This window comes from Mangifera indica, chromosome 4 (assembly GCF_011075055.1).
Source record: "Mangifera indica cultivar Alphonso chromosome 4, CATAS_Mindica_2.1, whole genome shotgun sequence".
Taxonomy (NCBI): Eukaryota; Viridiplantae; Streptophyta; class Magnoliopsida; order Sapindales; family Anacardiaceae; genus Mangifera; species Mangifera indica.
Genome location: NC_058140.1, coordinates 16,723,241 through 16,744,978, shown reverse-complemented (window position 1 = coordinate 16,744,978; position 21,738 = coordinate 16,723,241). Strand labels below are relative to the sequence as shown.

At 32.6% G+C, this 21,738-nt stretch overlaps 3 protein-coding genes across 6 annotated transcripts; 2 read left to right on the top strand and 1 right to left on the bottom strand.

The window, feature by feature from the left end:
• Positions 1-27: 27 nt before the first annotated feature.
• On the bottom strand, positions 28-2,566 carry LOC123214233 (signal recognition particle receptor subunit beta-like). The gene is made up of 6 exons (XM_044634016.1): positions 2,247-2,566; positions 1,621-1,703; positions 1,427-1,513; positions 1,038-1,186; positions 782-913; positions 28-484 (listed from the first exon to the last, which is right to left on the bottom strand). The coding sequence occupies exons 1-6, from the start codon at positions 2,392-2,394 to the stop codon at positions 295-297; spliced, it is 789 nt and encodes a 262-aa protein (XP_044489951.1). The 5' UTR covers positions 2,395-2,566; the 3' UTR covers positions 28-294.
• A 1,109-nt stretch (positions 2,567-3,675) lies between these two features.
• Positions 3,676-8,653, top strand: LOC123213822. Its single transcript, XM_044633427.1, has 5 exons — positions 3,676-4,595; positions 5,170-5,624; positions 7,811-7,998; positions 8,212-8,278; positions 8,376-8,653. Exons 1-5 carry the CDS (start codon positions 3,959-3,961, stop codon positions 8,415-8,417), a joined length of 1,389 nt encoding a protein of 462 aa, XP_044489362.1. The 5' UTR covers positions 3,676-3,958; the 3' UTR covers positions 8,418-8,653.
• A 3,206-nt stretch (positions 8,654-11,859) lies between these two features.
• LOC123213821 (protein NSP-INTERACTING KINASE 3-like) lies at positions 11,860-17,288 on the top strand. 4 transcript variants are annotated; one of them, XM_044633423.1, is made up of 12 exons: positions 11,860-11,945; positions 12,529-12,637; positions 12,976-13,108; positions 13,226-13,297; positions 13,473-13,616; positions 13,732-13,803; positions 13,922-13,981; positions 14,083-14,180; positions 14,282-14,428; positions 15,145-15,489; positions 15,856-16,247; positions 16,650-17,288. In XM_044633423.1, exons 2-12 carry the CDS (start codon positions 12,532-12,534, stop codon positions 16,962-16,964), a joined length of 1,884 nt encoding a protein of 627 aa, XP_044489358.1. In that variant the 5' UTR covers positions 11,860-11,945; positions 12,529-12,531; the 3' UTR covers positions 16,965-17,288. The 4 variants fall into 4 exon arrangements, with proteins under 4 accessions (XP_044489358.1, XP_044489361.1, XP_044489360.1 ...); XM_044633426.1 differs by having other exon boundaries at positions 11,882-12,637; positions 14,083-14,171; positions 15,148-15,489; XM_044633425.1 differs by having other exon boundaries at positions 11,882-12,637; positions 14,083-14,171.
• Positions 17,289-21,738: the final 4,450 nt, after the last annotated feature.

Genomic DNA, 21,738 nt, shown 5'->3' with positions numbered 1-21,738 from the left:
TGGTAAGATGAAAAGAACTAAATAATCTAGAAACAACAACTGAATCGATACAATTAATCAAATAATTAGTTGTAATTAAATTAACACCAAACCATGTCATCTCTCATTAACCAAATCCACTGCTCAAACACTAGAACCAACAGAACTAGGTTTCTCTACTTTATCCCCATAACTCTTTTCTCCATCCTACTAATAAGTAAGTTTCTTCAACCTCCCTTCTCTCTTTTGAAAATGAATGAGGCTGTACTTGTAGCATAGACTTCCTAAATTTTTATCTTATGGCATAACTGCCACCTAGGGTTTCACATGCTCCCTAATAAACTGCTCTATCTGAGATATTTCCCGGGTCAAACCAGAAGCTTCTGCCATTGTAACTTTGTTATGGCACTGAGAGAATGCAAACGCCTCTCCTGCCATCCCCAGAGTGTAATCACTGGTGACATCCGCCTCTGAAATTGCACTTCTTGATGCTCGTAGCTTATCACTGAAAAATGATTGAAAGAGATGGGACAAAAAGTAAATAGTAAATTGAACATTTTACAAAAAACTGATTCAAGAATGTGTAGAGAGATAACAGTTCCCAGAATATATCGCATGACAGAATAAAACAATACTCAATAAGCCAAAAGAAAACATCACTCTGTTCAAGATGTTATATGCATTTAATTGAGAGTGTCTTCTTTTAATATGTCAAGGATGATGAACATAATTATTTAAACCATGCAAAGACTAAATTAATCAATAACAATAACCTAGAAATAAAAAGAACTCATAATCATACATTTCCTTCTCCAGTTGTTTTCTGATAAACTCTTTGGAATGTGCCGTCACTTTGTCTGTCTTGTTACAACAGATGAGAACTGGAACTTTCTTTTTTACAACAATCGACTTTGTCAAGATATCATACAGGTATCTGTCCCACATAAGCCATCAAATATTAGTATCTTCACAGGCAACATATCTAATCAAAGACCTTGAGTGCACGTGTGTGCAGATGTGGCTGCAACCAGAAGCTACATAATAAAGCTTTTAATTACTCTGAAGCTGAACGGCAGTTTGGCAAGAATTCCAAAGCATCCACAACAAACACTATGCCAGCTGCTTGAGGCAAAAACTCTTCTAATTTGGGTCGGAGACGGGAATGCCCAGGAACATCAACAAGATGTACAGGCTTTACTTTGCCCTTCTGTAAAAGCATAAAGATGACAATTCAAATTATGTTAATCATTTAAATTTGGTTCACAATCAATAATCCGAAGGTAAAAGTGATGCAATTAACGAATCTTCAACTAGGAGGCCAAGTTGGGCCATGTCCCCACTTTATAAGAAAGACAGCATAATATTGAAAAACATCAGATTCCTTTAGCAAGTGTTTCAATGAGCTTATTTTGGTATATATTTAAGCACAACAATTATGATAAACCACCTCGGTAATTTCAGTATGCAGCACAAAAGTGCCCTCATTTGGTTCCATTGATGTAACAGTACCCTGGTGATAAGAACCATCCCGAAGCTGAAACAAAATAAATGCCAATACTCCATTATCAGATTTTCCACAACAAACTCACAGGTATCAAAAAAGACTTTCTAAAAGCAGACCCAATACTCCCACACACTTACCTGATAGAACAGAACTGTTTTCCCACTCCCACTTAGCCCAGTTAGTACAATGGTATTAGATTTTGAGTGTTTGAATAATTTAACTGCAATATAAACCAAAAATATAGATGAATACAATAAGTACAAATTCAGAACTTCAATTAGTAAAATAGGGAAGATCTGATTATATTGTGTTAACTAAACTCAAAATATCACAGCATGGCACGGAATACTGATAATTAAGGATCACTAATTTAGATCAACTTGAAGACTGCACAGATGAAAACAGAAACACAAAATGAAAGTCCGCATTTTGTTCTTCTACATCCATCACTCTCAACAGCACATTAAGCAGTAACTGTTGACAATATTGGGGTAAGAAAATTCAGAAGGAAGCTCTGGAGACACTTCCTCCAGTATAAACACCCAAGTGTGTATGTAGGGTTCGCATAGTAGCCATATCAAGAATTTCCAAATTCCAGTGCCTCAATTTAGGAGGTATAAAACAGCATTTAAGTGGTACAAAACTATCATATATTCGATCTGTTCACCGTTACAGCCACATAATTTCAAATAATCTCCACTAAGAAGCACATTTTGCATCAAATTTCATTATAAAATAAATTAATAATAGTGGCATGACTCACAGAACAAAAGAATGGTGGTAAAGATCAAAACGCCGACAGCAGCATATAATTGAGTCGGGGGAATTTGACGAGCAAATTCAATTCCTTGTTGCAACAATTGGTCTAGTTCAATCTTCCATTGCTCCATCCTTTCCGTTAACTTGGACATTATAAAATAGCCAATCTACAAAATTGGCCAAAATTCAGAATCTAAACAAACACAATCAAATTTCTTTATGTAGAAGCAAGAAAAGGAGAGCCTGATGGGAGACGTCGACGGTCCACCAGTAAATTTAATTGATAAACGCCTCCCAAGCGAAGGGAAAATTTATGAGGGTTTTCACGAAGGCCTAATTTATATCCTCACCCAATGTTTGTTCAAATAAATATTAACTTTGCTGGTTTGGGTAATATTTTATTATTAAAATAGAACGATTAATTTAAAGATACATTATTTAAAAGATTATTAAGTCTAAATAATTATTATATTTGATAAAATTTGATAAATATAAATAATTATTGTGTTTAATTAAAGATAATAAAAGATTACTAATAAATTATTTTACTTAAATAATCTTAAATATAATTATTTTTAAATATTTTTTATATTATTTATCATATTAATTAAAAATAAATTTATTTTTATTTCAAAAAATAATAAATACTAATATAATTATAATAAAATTAAGACTACCTTAGTAATTTTTAATAATAAAATTATGTGTATATATTTTTTATACACAATTTATGTACACAGATAAAGTATTATCACATGATTAGATATTTTTTTATCATATGATGATACATGTTTTAAAATTATCTAATTATATGATGACACATCACTGTATACAAAAAATAAGTACACATAGCATTGCTCAATCTTTAAATACTTAAGGTGAAAGTGAGAATCAGATTCTCACTTATATTACCTATTACGTCAGTATAGGTAATAAAATATTACTATAATATTTTATTACTGACAAACCAAATAAAAGAATAAAAGATAGATTACTACGATAATATTTAAAACTCATAACCGAACGACCGCTTAAGATTAAAAATTATATTTTTCTATCCCCCTATCAAAGTTAGTCTTCGTAATTCAATTTAACTTTAGGGGCATTTGATTATAAAATTTAAATATTATTTTAATAATTTATTTGTATTATTTTATTTAATTTATTAATAATAAAATATTACAATAACTTTTTATTATTAATATTAAAATAACAAATAATATAAAACTTAATATTAATTCTATTATAAATATATTATTATTTATTAATTTTTAAAATAAAAATAAATTTATTTTTAATTAATATAAAAATATTAAAATAAAATAATTTATTAATATTTATTATATCTTCAATCAATCATAATAAATATTTATATTTATTTAATTTTATTAAATATAATAATCATCTCTACACCGCCATCTTTTAATTAATCTAATTTCACGATATCCTTTCTATTTTGAGCCAAACGCCTGTACACATATAAACTTCTTTAATTCTGCGTCATTTTGAATCGGGATGCCTTAGTTGCCAATTCTGATTCTTGAATCTTGGAGCTGCGAAAGATTTGGTCCTGGCTACCCGAGGCTCTAATTTTTGTTTCGGGTTTCTGAGGAGTATTACAGTCTTTTCGGCCCTAATTTAGGTTACCATGAACAATTTTCAGGGTTTGAGTTGTTAATATTATTATCCGCCTCCTCCGTTTGGTTAAAAGATAAAATGGATGAAGACATCTCACGATGGGTAGTGGAATTTCTTCTTCGGCACTCAACATCCGATCAATTGATCAACAAAATCCTCGTCCAACTCCCCATATCCAACAACGATAGCAAGTTTAAGAAAACCCTTCTTCTCCGTTCAATCCAAACACAAATCTCCGACGGTGTGGTCTCCGAAACTATTCTCGATACGCTTCAAACAATTCAAGATATGGATAGCAAAGAGGGAATCAAAACTACTACTTCAATGAAAGCGGCATATCGGGCGGTAGCGCTGGAGTGCACGGTAAAGTACTTGGGCGGCTCCCTAGACAAGCACAATAAGTATTCCCAAGCCTTGGATAGGATTTGGAGTAGCAAAATTGAGAATTTGCTGGGTTGTGAGTTGCTTACGGAGGATTTATCGAAAACGAAGGATGAATTAGAGGCAGCGATTGGGGACGATCACCTGCGCAGGAAGTTGCTGAAGATGAACACCCGAAACGATGCGTTGCAATCTCTTAGAGTTTATCTGGCCGAAGCATGGGCCGTCATGGGACCCACGTTTTTAGAATTAGCAGTGGCGAAGATGAACGAGCAGAAATCCGGCGGTGGTGATGATGTTGGACAGAGAGATGCATCAATACAGAAAGGAAAAGGTAGGATACTACTGATGAATGATGAATGATAAATGATGTAATTTAATGTGTTTTTTCATCTCTCGTTATGATTAGGATTTATTATTAAAGAAATTTAGTGTACGAATGATACATTTCTCAAGAAAATAATGAAGTTGGAATTTTCTCAAGTTTTGAACGCAATCCTTTCAGGTATTTTAAACTTAGAGATTATCATTTTTTTTTTTTAAAATTCTTTTGGGTGATATATTATCTGGATTATCTAAAAAAATTGTATGACTATTTTAGGGAACTTTCATAATAGCAAAGTGAAGCCCCTTGGTGTTTTAATATTGGAAATATTAGATTTGGGAATTTTATTAAGCCAATTAAACTACTGGTTTTGCAATTTCCTTTTATGGACGCATTCATTGTTGGTTTTTAAATTTTTGTTTTGCTAAGTTTGCTATTAGCATGATGTAGTTGATATGGGTTCTTATTACAATAAAAACATGCATACATTACTTTAGGAATTCATGGGGAAGATGCAATTTTTTTTAAATGTTTTTCTTGGTATGGATTGTTCTTATGACATAACATGCATACTTTGCTTTAGGATTTCAGGGTGGGAATGTGCTGCAAAAATGCAAACACATTGCTTTACATAGACGTATCAGAGGACCAATTAAGATATCTGAAAATGAGGAATTAGACACAGATGCATCATGTGAAAAACATGGCACCATGCCCACCCCTGAAGTCAGTAGAGTGCAAGAAGCACTTAAATTTAGTACTTTGGAGTTACAAGCAATGGTGACAGACCCTCTTCCAGATGCTTTACTCAGGGCTGAAGCTGTGGTATCTGATATGGCAAGGGAAAAAGAGAATCATGAGCCATCAGTAGAAAAGCAGAATAATGTGGACAAAGATGAGATGAATCCATCCATGAATACCAGTGCTGAACCTGTTCTAGCTAATAAGGATAATCATAGAAATCAATCTTGCAGCCATCAGAATAATGCACCCAAACCCAGCTTGATGGAGCGGAATAGTACTGCACAAACCTATGAGGTGTGTATTTGTGCTTTGGTTTATTCTTTTGTCAGTTTATTCTGGCTTTTGTATTCCACCATGCTATAATGTGTTTATATATGTTGTATGTCATTTTGAGTGCCTTCATATGTTTCCCCTGTCAAATTTATCTGTTTTAGACCCATCTTATTTATGTGCAAGCATATGGTTGGCCTGGAATTATACTGACACTGTTTATCAATCCATTCATTTATTTATTATTTCCTGTAGAGAACCATTCCGATTTATTGCTGTAGAAATGCATTTTTGTGCTTGTTTTTTTCTTGTTGTAGGTTAGTGTTTGATACCGCTTGTGATTTTAAAGGGTGCCTATCTGAAAGTGTCCACTTGTTAGATTGTCTATTTCTTAATTTTTTAGATTGTCAACTTAAACTCATTTATGCTTAGGTACATTAATGTGAACTTGAGCTCTTTAAACAAGGAAATTACCTTATTTAACAACCATTCACTCAACAAATTAAACATTAGCCAACATTTGAAGCTCTTGAAAAAATATCCAACTAACTTTCATAGTTCCTATATACCCTTGGATACATATCAGAGCTTCATTCTTTTTATTCAATAATTTTCTTACTTTTGGACTCTAGTCTCTCTCAAATTCCACTAAAATCAAAACAAGATCTTTTTGTCTCCCACTATTTCTCAACATTTTTAACTCAGTCCTCGTGTAGTGAAACAATTACTGGTGACACATTCATTGAAACGCTAATCCATGGAGTACTCGTAATCCTGAATTTTTCCTTCTGCAATCCAAACTAATATTATTTTCTCAATTTTAGTTATTATCTCTTATTCATTATGCGTGAATATGTGCAGAAATACAGTGAAGAATATTATTGTTTATGGACAAAAAATATTGATTAAAGGAAAATTCTAATAATCAAGTTCAATTGAAAAATTCACCAATACTTGTTGCACCAAAATCAAAGGCATTAGAATGCCTGAATTAAAAGAAAATTTTTAAATCTGACATGCCAAGTCCAAGAACAAAGTTTTCAGCCTATAAAACGACTACATAAAAAATGAGTGAGAAAATAATAAAACAATGTGATAGCATAAAGGTTTGATGTAGTCAATTTGGCTTGTCTTTATTCTTCAATTGCAGGTTCCTTTTTAAGGATCTTGAACATGGGTTGTTAGCTTTTGCCTTAAGCTTAGGAATCATGGGACACTTTCTTTGTAATGGGACATTTTCTTGGAAATTGGGGCATGTTTGTGATAATGATCCTGTTTACTTGCATAAATTCTATGATTTCCTCATGCTCGTTTAAGTTTTATGAGTGAAGGGGAACTTTCTCCTTGAAAATAAAAGCAAAGAAGGGGATCATTTCCTGCTTCTTGTAGTTTTTGAACATTGTTGCTTCAACTACTTTGATTGTTCAATGGATCTTTAGGGAAAGAAGAAAGACATCCTTAGAAAATTGAGGAAGGGAAGTGAAAAGAAAGTGGAAAGTTATGTTATTTTTTCTATTCATACTTATACATAAGGATAATTGGTCATTACAATGATTAATTGGTTAAATTTTCAGGAGTTCAAAAATTTTTGTGTAATTTGTTGTGTGAATGTGGGTTAGATAAAATATTTTCCCCTTTAAAATGCATTGTTGTGAATAAAGAAATGGGGCAAATTTCTTGAGTGCTCTGAAACTTTTTTGCTCAATGATTTGGTGAGGTAAATAGAGACAGATTATTGCGCAAGTAGGCTTTTTCTTGAGGATAATAATAATTTGTCAATTGCTCATTAATACTGCTTAAAGAAGTAACTCATGAGAGAAATTAGTTTGATGTGTAATGATTAGTTCCTAACTTCTTTTTAACTGAGTATACTTAAGGATCTTATCGTATATTTACTCATTGAGCATAAGTGTGGTATTTACTTGTATGCTTTGGATCAGAGATTTCTTCAACAAGTTTTCCTTGCATGAAGGAGTTTGTAAATCTTTTTTTTTTTTTCACTAATGAAGATAATTAGATCTGCCTGTGGGTGAATGATATTTGGAGATTTGGAGAATGACTGCCCCTTTGTTTGCTGTTCTAAAACTTTTTTTTTAATCTATATGATGTCGTGTTGGTGTGTTTTTTTTGTGAAGTTGTTTTGTACTCTGAATCCACAGTTTTCTATATTTTGTATGTTTTAACTTATAACCATGTTGAACTTTTTGTAGTGGAATGATTCAATTGATAACTCACCAGGAGGATCATCCAATCATGTGAATAGATTTCACTTACCTAGCCCAAAAAGAAGGGCTGTTTCTCCATTGAAGAAGCATGAAATTACAAAACTTGCCAAGAGGAGAAAAAAGAAAAGATGGAGTTTAGAAGAGGAGGAAGCTTTAAGGAAGGGCGTCCAAAAGTATGTTTTTCTGTTTAGGCCAAGCAATGAAAAATCTAAATTTGTTATTCATTTGAGTTTTATTCTTTTCTGTTGGAAGTCATTCGACTCTAGGTTTGTTCCATAGCTCAGTATGTTTTTGTGTGTTCTGTGAGAAAAGTATGGCAAGGTGACTGGTGCAGTTGTGGTTAGTTACTTCTGAGTGCTGATTCTTGTTTTTGCTTTCTGGTGAAGGTTTGGCTCAGGAAACTGGAAGCTCATCCTGAAGTCCAACCAAGACACATTTTCAGAGAGAACTGAGGTAATCTTGCTGTATATCGATCTTTAACGTATCTGTTTGCTCCTTCTTCTTCAATTTTTTTTCCCTTTTTATTGATGCCAGACTTCATTATATTTAGGTTGATTTGAAGGACAAATGGAGGAACATGATGCGGTGCTGATAATTCTAAACGATTCTACGGTTATTGTGTTTATATTCCTGTAAAATATCTTCTCTCGCTTTGCATTTTCTCTTTATTCTTTTTCATTCCATATCCCATCCTCTGTATAATTTTGTGTAGATTATGTCTGCATTAATGAATCTGTGTAGAGCAAATTCGATACAAGCTTATATTACTATAGTTGGGGTAGTACTCAAGTGAGCCTGTGTATTAATATATTTATTTTTACTTTTCAACTTGGTGCTTTAAGTAATGGACCTAGTAAACTCCATTGCATGAAAAAAGAACATTGGGCGAAAAGATTGAATTACCCTGAAATCATAAAAATAAATAAATAAAGAAAAAATTGAATGACCCTTAACTATTAGTTTCTCTGTTTCTCTTACATACAGCCCCATTGGAGTCTTTTAGAAAAGAAATTTTTGCCGAGAATCATTAACAGGAATCTGATTTCTACCCAGATTCAAACCCTGTTTCTCTTTCATCTTTATTCATTAACCAAACAAAACTAAATAAAAGCAAATCCATCTCCTTGTACAACACGGTTCCTGCAAATTTCAACGCAGAAACCAAAATTCCATCTCCATGTGAGCACGACACGGCCAAATTGCACATTGTGAACAAATTGGTGCTTCTCTTTCTTATTCGCCTCCCCTTTTTTAGTCAAAGCACAGTCCCAGTAACTTTCTTTGGAATACCCCTTTAAAACGCTATTCTCAGAAGTCTTGTCCTCAGAGATTTATATATATATATATATATATATATATATATATAGCATTAGTTAACGGTGGATTGCGTGATAAAGAAACGTTTCCTTTAGTATCTCTGGAGTTATTTGGTGTTGATCTCTCAAATTTGGGTTATTTTATTAGTTTCCCTCATCCCCGGACAAATTACTTTAATTTGTACCAAAATTTATCTCACCATGTCAGTACAAATAAGGCATCATGAGTGCGAAGAAGAAGCCACCATTTTTGGCATATTTTGAACGCAATTCACAGTTACATATCGGGTTTTTTTTTCTACCATAATCTCCCAGGCAGAAATAAAAATATGAGTAATATCAGACAGGGAAACATGAGCAAACATCATTGACAATTGCAGTTCACCATACACCTCTAGATTAGTTGTAAGAATGGAATAATTTATAAATAAAAGAGGTTTTGAAATGGAATAAGAGCCTAGTAGTTGGTGTGGGCAGTTGGTCCACCATTACAAAATTACGGACCCATATTCAATCATCTTCTTCGCAACCTACAAAAGATTTTTTCCCACCCAACTTATAACGAAATCTTATATCCATACTGATCAATTTTTAAAACTAAAACACTCATTTAATAGTTAATTTTTATACAAATTTTTTGTTAAAAATAAGAATGAAATCATTATTATACCAATAATATAAAAAAAATTATTATTATTTTTTTTTTTTCCTCAGATTTTGAAAACTAATAATTTCACCTCAATCTCAAATTTTCCAATTTAGAAAAGTGATTTTTTTCCCAAAATCTCTAGGTTTCTTTTCTGTTTCTCCAACGATCATTTGATAATAATGACTATTTAAAAATGAGACGATAGAGACAAAAAGATGTCGATGAAGACATCTCTTTATCGACAAAGATAAAGAAACATCTCTTCGTCTACGTCATTGTCCAAGAAGGGACAAAGTTGGAGATCACTTCGTCTGGATGATGATGACATTATCCAAACAATTTGTTTGGATGTTGGTGCATCTAGACAATTAATTTGGATTCGTTAAATACAGAAGAGTGTTGTTTAGATAATGAGTTTCTAGACTAGGCGACGAAGAGATCTTATTAGACAGATGAAGAAAAAAAAACTTCGGTTTGAGAGAAAAATATGATTTTTTTTAAAATAAAAAATTTAGAGAAAAAATATAATAAATTATATATATCTTTTAATATATTATTAAAATAATAATTTTATCTTTCACCGGAAAAATTTTATCAAAATTTGACTCAAAAATGAGATTTTGGATTTTTTAAAATTGATGGGTATGAATTGGAATTACAATACACCCTGGGTGGAAAATAGTGTTTTGGCTAAAATTCCTTTGCTTCCTTCAACCGAAAATCAAACACAATCCTTCTGTCACCCTGTTCAAACCCACTCTTCTTGATAACTTTTTTCTTGGATTTCTTTTTTCAGTTTCATAATTCAAACACTGTATTTTTCCTCTTTCTCATCCCCTTTTGCGATGGAAAAAGGCATCAACGAATCATGCTGTGTAGCTCAATCAAATCTCATCGCCTAGGGTTTGGTGTCATTTGGGCCCATCCACTTTCTGTCTTTTCTTTTTCAACTACAAAAGAAAAAGAGTGGTTAATATATAAAAGTATGGGGGTGTACATGACATTTGGAGGTGGGTTTTCAATTTTCATTCTCCCTAACCCTAAGCGACCAAAATAATGCCCATTGAAATTGATTGGGCGAAGATTAGACTTGGAGAATATTCAGTTTTCCCAAAGCGACAAAAATGCTCTTCGTTTTGGGGTTGATTCTGAATTTAATGTGTGACTTTTTACAATTTATTCTAATATAATTGAATAGTGTTTTTACTGAAAAGTAAAAAAAATTTGAACCAGAAAGAGGGAAAGTAAGTTGATGAAGATAGAGATAAAGGGAGATAATTGTCCTTAGAGATTATTCGCTCACGCTATCCAATAAAAAATCAAAAAAAAAAAAAGAAATGGCTATGATGTGGCATGGCTTGCGCCTGTTTTGATACAGTTTTAATCCGGTGCATCTTAGCACACAACATTCTCCCTAATCATTCCCTATTACTGCATTTATTATGGAAAGTAATTTATAATATAATCTACCTAACCCAAATTATTACCTTAAATAAATTAATTAAAAATCAATGATTATTAGAAATTAATTTCTTTTATATATTACCCTCTTTTAGATTGAGTTGAGCATATTTAAATAAAATTTTGATTTTATTGATTGACTGATAATTATTTTATTTAGATTAATTAAAATTTAATAAATTTTGATTTAATACTCTCATGTTCAACCATTTCTTTCATGATAATCAAATTACATATCATATTATGTATTAAAAATATATATTTTTATTATAAATCATATTATATAATATATTTTTTAAAAAATTAAATGTTAAATTATTAATAAAATAATAAAAAATTTTAATTAATATATTATTATTTTAAAAAAATCATAAACAATTTTAAATATTTAATTTTTTTTACCTATATTTTTATTATATTATTATTTTCTGTATTAGTACGTACGTAGTTCTACTTCATTGCATGGATTATCCAAACTAAGCTAGGCCTTCCAACAATTGAGACTTAAAATAAACAATTGGGGCGCATTTTAGCAGAGGTGGGCCATCATTGCAGACAAGGCAACAAAATTGAAGAAGACAATACAAGCACGTGACCTGGCAAAAGGCATCCCATTCTTTCTTCCGACACTAGGCTCTACATCCTTCCAGTTCACTCCATTTTTACTAAACCCAAATCCAATGCAAGAAGATATGTATCCACTCTTCTGTGTTTGTAAAACCCACATTTTTGCTGGTTAAGCTTGCTTGCATCTGAGTATTTGTGTCAGTTGGGCATTTTGTTTTCACTTGTGTGTTAAGTGAGATGGAGTGATTTTTCATTTGGTTTCTGGCTCTGAATGTTTAAAACAACAAAAAGCAAAGAAGATAATGAAAGTAGTTGTGGCATCAACAGCACAGAACGAACAGAAGAAAGAACAATAGCAAAGATAGAAACCTACAATTAAACCCACATGGAATTTGTGGGGATCACCCCTAAACGTTTTTAATTTCAAACTCATTGTTCTCAGATCTCTAGGATCTCAGAATTTCAGCCTTGATGCTTGTTTGTTTCTCAAGAAAATTAACTCTTTCCTTTCTCTACTCACCTTCATTCTAAACAACTCATTGTTTTTGTAATTCGGGTGTTTGATTTCTTCATTTTTTTTTAGTCAAGAAGAGAGCTGTTTTTTGGTTTGAACAAGGCAAAGATGGACATTAGAGTTTTAAGTTGATGTGAGAATAAGTACTGGATAGTTGTTGTATATACGAAGTTAAGTTACTTTTAACCCATTAAAGACTATGGAATACAAGACTTTCATGCTGTGGAGAGTGGGATTTCTTCTGGTTTTCGCTTTAATTGAGATTTCTTCTGCTACACTTTCTCCTGCTGGCATCAACTACGAAGGTTAGTTTCGCTGTGTTTTTATTTATTAGTCTTTTTTCCCTGTTTCTGAATTGGGATAGTTTTTTTGTTTTTTCTGAGTAAATGCTTTGATGGTCTGCAAACATATCTGAACTACTCCAATAGCGTCAGAATTATGGTTTATTATTTCTCTTATTTAGTGCTAAGACATTTTCTTTCTTTTATTTGAACAATGTTTTTTGGCTTCGAAATCCTTGTTTTACATTTTTAAATCTATTTTTTTATTAGATAATTTATATTTGGGAAATGAACTTGTGTTATTATGAAATTTTTGTTAGAAATGACTTCTCATTTTTATTTTTTTGTTGAAATTTGAGCAGTGGTAGCTTTAGTGGCCATAAAAAGCAATCTACATGACCCATACAATGTTCTGGAGAATTGGGATATTACCTCTGTAGATCCTTGTAGCTGGAGGATGGTTACTTGCTCTCCTGATGGCTATGTGTCTGCTCTGTAAGTTGTTTGAATCTCTTCCGACAAAACAAAATGTTGTTATTTGCAAAGGCTACTACAATTCTGAAGCACTTTATTTGAGCACATCTTTAAGTGACGTGTACTTTCTTTGAATAGGGGTCTTCCTAGTCAAAGCTTATCAGGGACTTTATCCCCTTGGATTGGAAACCTTACTAACTTGCAGTCAGTGTAAGTAATCACCTCTGCTTAACTAAACTATTTAATATCGGGGTTGCTCAGTGTTGGACTTAAAGTTGGGGTTATTTCTCTGCTACTTGTAAATTTCTTGTGAATTTTCACTTTGGTTACCTAATGCAAAAGCTATTTAGTTGAGGTAGTGTTTATTCTTTGCATGAATGTGCAGGTTGCTGCAGAATAATGCCATTTCGGGTCCTATTCCTGCTGCACTTGGAAAATTGGCAGAGCTTCAAACGCTTGATCTCTCCAACAACACTTTTACTGGTGAAATACCTGATTCTTTGGGGAACCTTAGAAATCTGAATTATTTGTAAGTTTCGAAGTCTTTATACTGATTTATTGTCTTGTAATTTCTAATTTGCATCAAGCTCTAGCTGTCATGCTAAGTATGCTTGGGATTGATTCTAATTCTTACATATTCTCAGGCGGTTAAACAACAATAGCCTTACAGGATCCTGCCCTGAGTCTTTGTCCAAGATTGAAGGTCTAACCCTTGTGTATGTATTTGAACTTCTGCACTCAATCCTTTACTTTTTCATGAAATGAAGGAGAAAAAATATATTGTTATTTCTATGTGCATACCTTAGTCATTCTGTAAGCAAAACCTATCTGCAGGGACCTTTCCTATAACAATCTAAGCGGTTCATTGCAAAAAATATCAGCAAGAACCTTCAAGTAAGCAATTCTTTCCCTGGCTTGAAAACTGTTTTTCTATTTTCTGTTTGAGTTATCTTATTGGTGCTCTCTGTGATACTGATGCTCTTGATTTACTTCAGAGTTATAGGAAACCCTTTAATTTGTGGACTGAAGGCCAACAACAACTGTTCTGCTGTCTTTCCAGAGCCTCTTTCCCTCCCTCCAAATGGTCTGAAAGGTTTTTTTTCCTCTTAGCTGTGTTAGAATAGTTAATAATCAACCAGTAAACTCTCTGCAGTTGATGACTTTTGTTAATTGACAGAATCCGTGATTTTGTAGATCAACCAGGCTCTGGAATGAAAAGCCATCGAGTGGCAGTTGCTTTTGGCGCAAGCTTTGGTGCCGCCTTTTCTGTCATAATCATGATTAGTTTACTGGTTTGGCAGCGACATAGACACAAGAAGCAGATTTTCTTTGATGTCAATGGTTAGTTTCTTTTATGTTTTGTTGTTTGGCTTTTCTATAATTTTATGTTTTAATGATTATGCATGTTGATCGTCAACAAGGACTAGTATAAGAATAAGGTGTCCTAATTTTCATCTGCAATATTACTGGATAGTAGTCTACTTAAAACATTCTAGTCTAAAATCAGTGAAATTAATAATGTGATTTGCATCTCAGAATGTGGATACTTCACGTAAAGACACATTAAATCACATGCCATAAACACAAGTATCAATTATGTTATGCTGCCACTGAAGTTTCAATAAGTGGGGCAGTGATGATCTGACAACCATGTTTTAATAAAAACATTAGAACAGCTCAGCCCCCACGCCCAAGTCCCAAATTATTTATTTTTACCATTTTTAAGGCCATGCCACAATCTAGGCAATAAAACTGTTGGTACTTAAATTTTTTTTTCTAATTATACATAGCAATTTGAGCTAATACTCAGCAAATTTATTACAAATAGCTTGGAAATAATTCTATGGGAAACAAACTCTGATATTGGAACTCCTGAAGTTCTTCATTTCCAATCAAACGAGCTTCAAAGTTCTAACCACAGTTTGTAAAGATGTGCATAGTAAAGTTAATCAAACACTTCTATCTGATCATGACTCTTACAACTTGGAGAGTTAAAGCTTTTATTTTGCTCAGATTCTTTTTTATCCATGCATTCTCATACATGATGCTTTATGTAGCAGATCAATATGACCCAGAAGTTGGCTTGGGCCATTTGAGAAGGTATACCTTTAAGGAGCTCCATGCTGCAACTAACCATTTCAACTCAAAAAATATTCTAGGGAGAGGGGGATTTGGTATTGTTTACAAGGGTTGCTTGAATGATGGAACTCTGGTGGCTGTGAAAAGGCTGAAAGACTACAATATAGCTGGCGGTGAAGTCCAATTTCAGACAGAAGTAGAGACAATAAGTTTAGCTGTCCATCGGAATCTTCTAAGGCTCTGTGGGTTCTGCACGACTGAGAATGAAAGGCTCCTTGTTTATCCCTACATGCCAAATGGAAGTGTAGCATCTCGATTAAGGGGTACTGAGCTTTCTATTTTAATTTTAGTTCAATTGGTATAAATATGATATTTAATATTAATAAGATCAAAAATCAATACAGATCATCTTCATCCAGAAGTCATGTTTGTTAAATAACTTTCAAACATGATACTTGCTTATTGTTTTCTGAAAGTCACAAGGGTTGTTTCACATCACAACTCTCATTTATCCTTCTTAATTAGTCAAAGTACATTTTTCTATGCAAATAGTAAATTTTTGGTATATGTTGCTTTGATGTAGAAATAAGTGTTATATTTCACCTGCCTTTCAACTTCTCTATCTGGTATAAGTTCTTCCAGGATTTGGTGTCCACCTTTCGGTAATTTCATCTGTTGTGGATTTTCAGATCATACTCATGGTCAGCCTGCTTTGGATTGGGCAAGGCGGAAAAGAATAGCATTGGGTACAGCCAGGGGCCTAGTTTATTTGCATGAGCAATGTGATCCTAAAATAATCCACCGGGATGTCAAAGCAGCCAACATTTTGCTGGATGAAGATTTTGAGGCAGTTGTTGGGGATTTTGGATTAGCAAAGCTTTTGGATCACAGAGATTCCCACGTGACCACAGCAGTGCGTGGTACTGTTGGCCACATTGCTCCAGAGTACTTATCAACAGGCCAGTCTTCGGAAAAGACTGATGTGTTTGGGTTCGGGATTTTGCTGCTTGAGCTAATCACTGGTCAGAAGGCTTTGGATTTTGGACGAGCAGCTGGCCAGAAAGGTGTCATACTTGATCGGGTATTTTCATCTCTCTTTTACCATGCAGCTTTGATATTATAAATTCAATCCAAAATTAAATTGGTGAAAGTTGATTGTATTTGGACTAGGAAATACTATGGTTTGGCACCTGAGATTCTGTCAACTGGCCTGCTGTATGATTTGATCATACCGCCTGATTGCATCATTGCATGCATGATTCATTGACATTCACTTTCCATTTCTCCACATAACGGTAGTTCAATCTTCCTTTAAATCTTGGCACAAGTGTTTGAGTAACATGATTTGCTAATCTCTCAGTAGATACCATTATTGCAAATTCCAAGTATTCTACATGTGGGTAAGAGTTGATAGAATCTGAAGAGTCTAGTAACTTCCCATGGTCTGTAAATAATTCAAGTTCCGTCATAATTTATTTTGCAGGTAAAGAAGCTTCATCAGGAGGGAAAGCTAGGCCAAATGGTGGATAAGGATTTAAAGGGAAATTTTGACAGAATCGAGTTGGAAGAAATGGTTCAGGTGGCCCTCTTATGTACTCAATTTAATCCTTCTCATCGCCCAAAAATGTCGGAAGTATTAAGGATGTTGGAAGGAGATGGTTTAGCCGAGAAATGGGAGGCATCCCAGAAGGTGGAGTCAGGGACACCAAAGTTGAGAAGTTGTGAAAGAAGATACTCAGATTTTATAGAAGAATCTTCACTTGTGGTAGAAGCAATGGAGCTTTCTGGTCCCAGGTGACATTATTCCAATGTGAGAAATATGAAATTGGTGTTTAATGGGAATATGCCATATATTCATTTGTAAAAAGGAAAAAGAAATTCAAGTATAAGCTTCTTCTTGTTCTCTGTTGAAAAATCAATTGAGTTGATTGAGCTTCTTGTCAAGAAAATTTTGGAATGCATCAGACATATAAATGTAGTTTGCCTTATTGTACTTTTGGGTTCAATTAATTGGGTGTTTAGGGACAGAATGATTATGCTGATAAAACAGTGATTATTGTATGTAATGATTTGTACAATAATATCATAATTAACCGCCTAGGCCCAGGCTCTAAACTCTTAATTACTACTGTTAATAGCTTAATCTTTGTATAATTACTTTTCAGTTTTAATCAATTCAATACATAATTTCCCCATCCTCTTCCAAAATGACGTAGTTTTTAATCCCTCAGTCGGAAAATGTTCCGGTGTTGCAAGGGGAAGAAGGGGAGCATACTCCTGCCATCGAAATTGAAAGTGCTTTTATATTTATGTTTGGGCCAAAAAACTTGTTTTCACCCAAAAGTACGGTGAAATTTTAAAGTTTCATTTTTAAATTTTCAAAAACTTAAACACTTATTCATAAGATAATTTTTAATAAAAATATCAATTAAGATTAGGGGTAAAACTGTTATTTATTAAAAAAAATTAAAAATTAAAATTTTATCACATTTTTCTTTTTAAGTTTAAAAATCTCATAATTTTTCTTCAATCTAAAGTTTGGAAAGTGATAATTTTTTCTTTAAGGTTTCTTTATTTTCTCTCCGGTGAAGATTTGTATTCACCAACCATCATCCATACTCCCTCCTGTCTTATCTTTCCCTCTTGCTCTCTCTCTCTTCTCTTCCATTTTCTAACTCTAATTAAGATTTTTAATAAAAATTAGATTTTAAGTGAGTTTTCGAAAATTGGAAAGTAAAACTTTGAAATTTCACTATACTTTGAATTGGAACAAGTCTTTCGGTGTTTATGTTTTGAGGATTTTCTTACTAAAATTATTTTTGAAGCCAAGCCATAAAGAAAGATCCTTGTAATAAATAACAGAGACCCAAAGATGAAAAAATGGATTGAACTTTTGATCCATGAAAGTTTACCAACAGCCCAGATCATTACATGGGCTGGGTATGAGATCAACATGACTGTTCAGGTCAGCTCTTGCTGTGCATATTTAAATATGTAAATTAGTTGTTAATAATTATTTTATTTTGACTTTTCCATGCAATAGAGCTAGAGCACAAAACAAAAAGCTCCATTGTTAAATAAGTGATTATACTCTTTGATACTTAATTAATAATATCTTTTGGGTTAGGTCAAAAGATTTGGAATGAGAATGATGTTCCTCATATCAAATAAATGATGAAGGGAAACATATCCCAACACCCTACAAGTTTGATCACTTCCATTTTTGTCTCCCAAAGTGCTTTTAAAAAATTATATCTTTTTCCTAAATAATGCCTAAGAGAATCTTTCCTCCACCTGACCACAATTGGTCCCTTTCAAGGTTGTCTTCTTCTCTACCCATCCCAAGTAGGGTAATATATATATATATATAAAGAAAATGGGATAATAATAAATATAAATAAATTATAATATTAATTAATTTTAAATTAAAAATAAAATAATTTTGATGGCATATTAATATATTTATATAAATTAAAACCCGATTGGCTTTAATTATAATAAAAATAATTTATAAATAAAGTTTTATTTGGATAATACTATGTATAAAAATGAACCACTTTAACGGACACAAACAAACAAGATATTACTATGAATTGATATGTCATTTTATCTTATATGTTAAATATAAATAAATTTATTTAATTTCTATAACAAGATTTACGAGTTGTTTATTTAAAGTTTCAATATATGAATTTTTGTAAAAGAAGGTATAACTTTAAAATAGATTAAATATAGAAACGATAGAGATGAAATTTAAAAAAAAAAAGAAAACTGAATCTTGGAATTTTTTAAAACATTAACAAAGTTGGTCATTTGACCATTAAAGTGAAACTCAAATGACCAATGGGGGTAGTAATCATGGTGATTAAATTAGTAGATTGTGAAGGAACATTCAGGATATGAGAATTTAGGTGGTGCCGTGCTTTACTTAGACAATTTCTCAAAAGTTAAAAGGGTTAAAGATACCACTCAAAAAATCAGCCAAATGGTGAGCTCTGGAAATGCTAAACTTAGCATTAGGCCATGATTTGATTAGGCAATTCCAGGCATTTCATTTTTGAAGACTTGGTGAGCCAATACTTTCAAAACATGTGCACAATTCAACTGAGGTTATTCAAGAATCTCACAAACATTCTGTCGGGTTAAGGTGTCTGCACCTCCACAGTGTGAACGAACGTGGCTTCAGATTAATCGTGATTCTTGCTCAACTCAACTAATTTTTAAGCCGAATTACTATTTCACACCCAAACTTTTATGAAATGACTTTGACTTTCAAAATTTTATATGACTCTGAAACTGGTTTTTCCCAAGGATGAAAACATAGAGTCTTGGGTTTACAGGACTAAATTGACAAACCAAACGATATCCAGAGAAGATTAATCATATTTTTGGGCTGGATAAAAATTATATATATATGTATATATTTTAAGACAAACTAGAAATTAAAGTTTTAAATGACAAAAAATTAGATTTTTTATTTTATATAATTATGATATTATAATAATTAATTAAAAATATAAGAGACATTTTTATATTTTAAAAAATTTATAAAAAATAAAAAAAAATAAAAATACGTGTTTGATAGGCTTTAAATTCAAAATAATATATTTAAAATACAAATTAAATAACAACATATATAATTTGCGTTTTTAGTACTCTGGCTGCCCTGCCGTTCTCACAGGCATGAATTGCTCCTTTTAAGGCCCCATGGGGATCTCTTGGTAATGAGACTGTGTTGTGCAAGACACGTATGTTTGACTGTCATCTTTCTTTTAAGTTTTAATGGTTTTGTGGTTGTGGAAAGCCTGTTCTCTGACCAATAACTAGTGCTTTTTAAATGTTATAAACACGTGTCAGTAACTTGCTAATATTTTCATTTCAACCCCCGACGAGGTTCTTTTTCTATTAATAATCGGGCAAGCGAAGTTGCTTCTTTTGACATGAACCATAGAAAAAGGAAAAATATTGATCAAGAAAGTTTTGATAAATGAAGAAGAAAAACCCGAGATTGGTACAGAAAAAAACTTTTGCCTGGGCGAACAAATAAAGCTATAACAAACATCAGAAACATGGACCACATGGTGCTCTCACAAGGCACAACTCTTCCTTTCTGGTACACCTCTGTTTGTAATGCCAGACAATGGTGCTACTTATGGGTGAATGAGTAAAGAAAAAAAGCTAACAAATTTATACAGTGGAAGACGCACACGTGCACATTTAATACATTTTTACAATGCCAAAGGTCTATTTTCCTTCCAAGTTTAAGAGCACTCTCAAAATCATTAAAGTTTGGAAAGCTAAAAGTCTTACCCATCCATTTAAAATTTTAGTTAAAATTGAAGATAAAACCGTTATTTAATAAAAAAATTTTTAAAATTAAAGTTTTATTATCTTTACCTTATTCAGTTAGAAAATCTCATAATTTCTTTTTATTTAAAGTTTAAAAAATCAACATTTTCTCCAAGAGTTTGTAAATTGTTGCCAGAGACGGTGAAGTTCACCATCTCCAACCACGCTGACTAGGGCTGGACTCGAGCCGAGCCCAAAACGAGCCGGGCTTGATCGAGCTCGAGCTGGCTTGGTAGATTTTTTTTAAAATTTTTTTATACAAAACGACGTCGTTTTGACCAATATATATTAAAAACAATGTCGTTTTGACAACGAAAACGAGCCGAACTTGAGCCCGAAATGAGCCGGTCTTAGCCGAGCTCGAGCCGCCCATATATGAACCGAGCCGAGCTCAGCTCGATTCGAATCCAACCCTAACGCTCACTCTTATTTCTGGTTTTTCTCTCTCTATTAATCAAATTTCAAGCATTGAAGAACTCGATTTTCTTTGACAAAGACGATTTCATTTTTATCCAAGATGAAGACAACCGTCGAAGGTCTCAAACAACCACGTCGTCTTTTTTTGAAACCTTCGATAATCGTCTTCATCTCAGACAAAAACGATTTCATCTTCATTTCGAACAAAGACGATTTTGTCTTTGTATGAGAAAATAAGGTTCTTTGGTGTTTGAAATTTGATCAACAAGAAGAGATAAGTTGGAAAAGAGAGTCAACACGGTCGAAGATAGTTGTCTCTGACGACAGTTTATAAACCTTAAAGGGAAAATGCTGATTTTTCAAACTTTGAGTGAGAGAGAATTATAAGATTTTCAAACTGAGAGGATAGACATAATAAAACTTTAATTTTTAAATTTTTTTTATTAAATAATAATTTTATCCCTAACCGTAATTGAAATTTTAAATGGATAGGTGAAACTTTTGATTTTTCAAACCTTGCAAGTATAACTTGAAAAATATATATAAACTTTGGTGAAAAATAGTGCTTTGGCCTTATAACAAACACTTTGATGAAACTTGGAAAATTCCTGTTCATGATATCTTAATTAAATATTCTTACTATATCTGGGATTGGTTTTTTTTTTTTGTAAATGTTTGCCGTTTTGATCATGAAACTTTTTTTTTTTTTTAAAATAAAGGGGCGACTGATTCGTAGGGCTGGGATTTTTAACCATGTATATAAAGGAGTCGAGGTTGAGGTTATTCTTGATTACTCTGTTTTCCTT